The sequence below is a fragment of the Amphiura filiformis genome, chromosome 16 (assembly GCF_039555335.1).
Source record: "Amphiura filiformis chromosome 16, Afil_fr2py, whole genome shotgun sequence".
Lineage (NCBI taxonomy): Eukaryota > Metazoa > Echinodermata > Ophiuroidea > Amphilepidida > Amphiuridae > Amphiura > Amphiura filiformis.
Genome location: NC_092643.1, coordinates 37005585 through 37008411, shown reverse-complemented (window position 1 = coordinate 37008411; position 2827 = coordinate 37005585). Strand labels below are relative to the sequence as shown.

The window sequence follows — 2827 nt, the reverse complement described above, 5'->3', positions numbered from 1 at the left end:
AAAAACCTTTTCACTGAAACTTTTTGGAGGCGAGAGGGAATGAGACTTCAAAGGTATGAGAAATACGATGCCCCCTCTAAATACCCCATTTTTAAACTCCCCTCCTACATGCGTAAGCCATGCGTAGTAACACGCGTAATAGAGCGTAACACGCAAGAGACGACGCGCATTAGACTATGTGCGCACGCGTTTGACTGGGAAACCAATGCGTCTACGTTACTTGAGCTACCAAGAAACATAAACACAAGACAATCAAAGTCATTTTATTCACGCTCGTACTTATGCACGTCGTATACCTGATTTTCTTAAGTAATTTTATTAAATATTTAGTATAAATTTTGTCCAAAATGGGCGTCTTGAAGCGAAAGAATCGAACTTCGGTAAGTACATTTTGTTGTTCCTTGTGATAGGCCTATACATTTTGTTGATTTTCAATTCTTTCATTTGTTTTGTTTACGGGGTCCTGCAGTATTGAAACACAATGTCGTCTACGCGGTCATTTTTGCAACTTTTACAACAAATATTTTACACTTTTTGACCACAAAAGATGGTCAAAATAAAATTTGGACGTAGGATGAAATAGGCCTACGTGTGTAGGGCTTGGCATATTAAAGTTTTCATAGCCAAATACATAAGACGTTTGTTAAATTAAAACGCTTTCTAAGTTCATAAACATATACTTTCATTATACATTTTGTTCCTAGATCGTGTTTCCAAAATCAATTGTAAAAGACACTCTTTCTTTCTTAAGACATAACCAGACCCAAGTTCGTCCCAACTTCGTTTTATAAGATCATGCAGGGTGCACACCAGTAAAAAGCCTCCATAGACTTTCTGTACAAACAGGGTCCGGGAAAACGTCATTTTTTTGACTTCAGAGCGACTCAGCTCTTCAAAACTTACTCTTTCTGCAAGTTGAAGGTCAGCTGAAGACATCCAGTCCAGAGAAATCATACGGAGTCCAGTGGTTTATTTTTCAGGAAATTGCCCATTAGATCGCCCTATATAAAATACAGCTTTACGGCGACTCACAAATAGCTTGGTGTTTCTGAAATGTAACACATTTTAAAAGCTTAGCCAAATCTTCATAAAAGGTCGGATCCTGCTCATTTTTCACAGACAATATATTTCCCAGGCCTAAATTAGGATTAAATATGAATCAGGGCCTAATGGTTTCTTTTTAAGCCTTTCCTAATCTATTATATTCAGTCTTCTTGCACGTTTCCTCGTTTCAAACACTGTGACTTTTCAAAAAGGATATAGGAGATTCCTATTTACTGGTGTGCACAGGCAGGGGAAACCCCGTTTAATTTGTTCAGAGTTATCAGGACCCTTCTTTCACCGTGACAAAATACTTTCACAACATAGACAATGTGTCATGCATGATTGTTTATCAAACATTTGACTCATTGGTTTTATGTGCGTTATTTCTTCCACTGTTCCAGTCGTTCTCAATTACGAAACCACCTGATGTGAGACACGAAGGCCTACCCAGATCACGAAGACCTGGTGGGATTAGAAGGTTAGTGTTAGGACAAAATGGAAGAGTTTCCGGGTTTACGAGATGCAAAACACTGAATGATAACATTTCAAAATTACGTGATAATCATTATTATGTTTGAATTTCAGCCGACCAAATCAAAAGTTTGTTAAAATGGACTTTAAATGGTAAACGTGAATCCTGTTAAATTTTATCAACTGTTTCAAAAAAGAAAAAAACCTCTAAAAATTAAATGAAAGGCCTAAAATAAAATTCCGCTCAAGAAAATCGCCTTTTATTTCAGTAATGTGTGATTTCATCATATCTGTTAATTTTTCCGATTCAGAACTCTGCTGGATGTTCTGCGGTCATTGTGCTGTATGGTTCGTCAAGATGAGGACCAGCAACCTGGCAGAGAACCCTGTATGTATGAATGCAACACGGAAGACTCGTATTGGAAAGTCTCTGGCTCTGGAACACAGTCACAGGTAGGCAACGTACACTCTTTGAAATACACAGTAATTTTATGACAAGACAAATATTTGAATAAAACAAAACCTATAATACTTGAAAAGGATGGAGAATGCTCTTTACTATTTGCAAAGCGGTTTACCATGTTCATCCCGGGGACGGAAAACACTCTTTACTATCAAATCTGCAGAACATATCGTGTTAATCTCCAACAAACTTAAAAGTTGAAGTTAGATGCCCATGCACTTTAAACTCCGTATAAGAAGCCAGATGAAAGATGGCAGCTTTTAACTGCAGAATTAATTTGGCCTACATGATTATTAGGCTTAAATGAAGTTTCGTAATGACCAGTGGCGGCGCTACGGGGGCAAGGAGGCATTTGCACCCCCCCCCCCCCCCAAGAAAATCCTGGCGCCGCCACTGGTATTGACATACAAGGCGGTTGATTGGATGAGTAACAGTGTATCACTGACGACCAATTGTATCTTTCAGCATGTTCAGGAACCTATTGAAGACATTTCATCATGTTCATCAGCATCATGCAAATTTGATCCCGTGCCTCCATCGGGAAGATCAGAAAAAATCATCGAGTTACTCACAGAGCCCGCCGCAGAGTCCATAGTCATAGACACGCCATCAGCTCCACTGCAACTACCCAAGCAGGTCGCCATCTACAGAGATAGTGACCTGGAGCCAACTGGTAACACGTTTCTTCTTGGCCATGGATCAAGCAGTATAGCCACCTTAAATAAGCTGCGATCCTGCCATGACCCAGTTGCCGTCAAGCGACTCAATCCAACGGAGCCTAGATCCATACTGATCGGGAAGCCGAAATTCTGCGGAAATTGGATCACTGCATTGCCTTTCCCGAACTGA

At 39.9% G+C, this 2827-nt stretch overlaps 1 protein-coding gene across 1 annotated transcript; it reads left to right on the top strand.

Annotated features, from left to right (window-relative positions):
• Positions 1-347: 347 nt before the first annotated feature.
• On the top strand, positions 348-2827 carry LOC140172619 (uncharacterized). Its single transcript, XM_072195756.1, has 4 exons — positions 348-380; positions 1446-1522; positions 1827-1968; positions 2444-2827. Exons 1-4 carry the CDS (start codon positions 348-350, stop codon positions 2825-2827), a joined length of 636 nt encoding a protein of 211 aa, XP_072051857.1.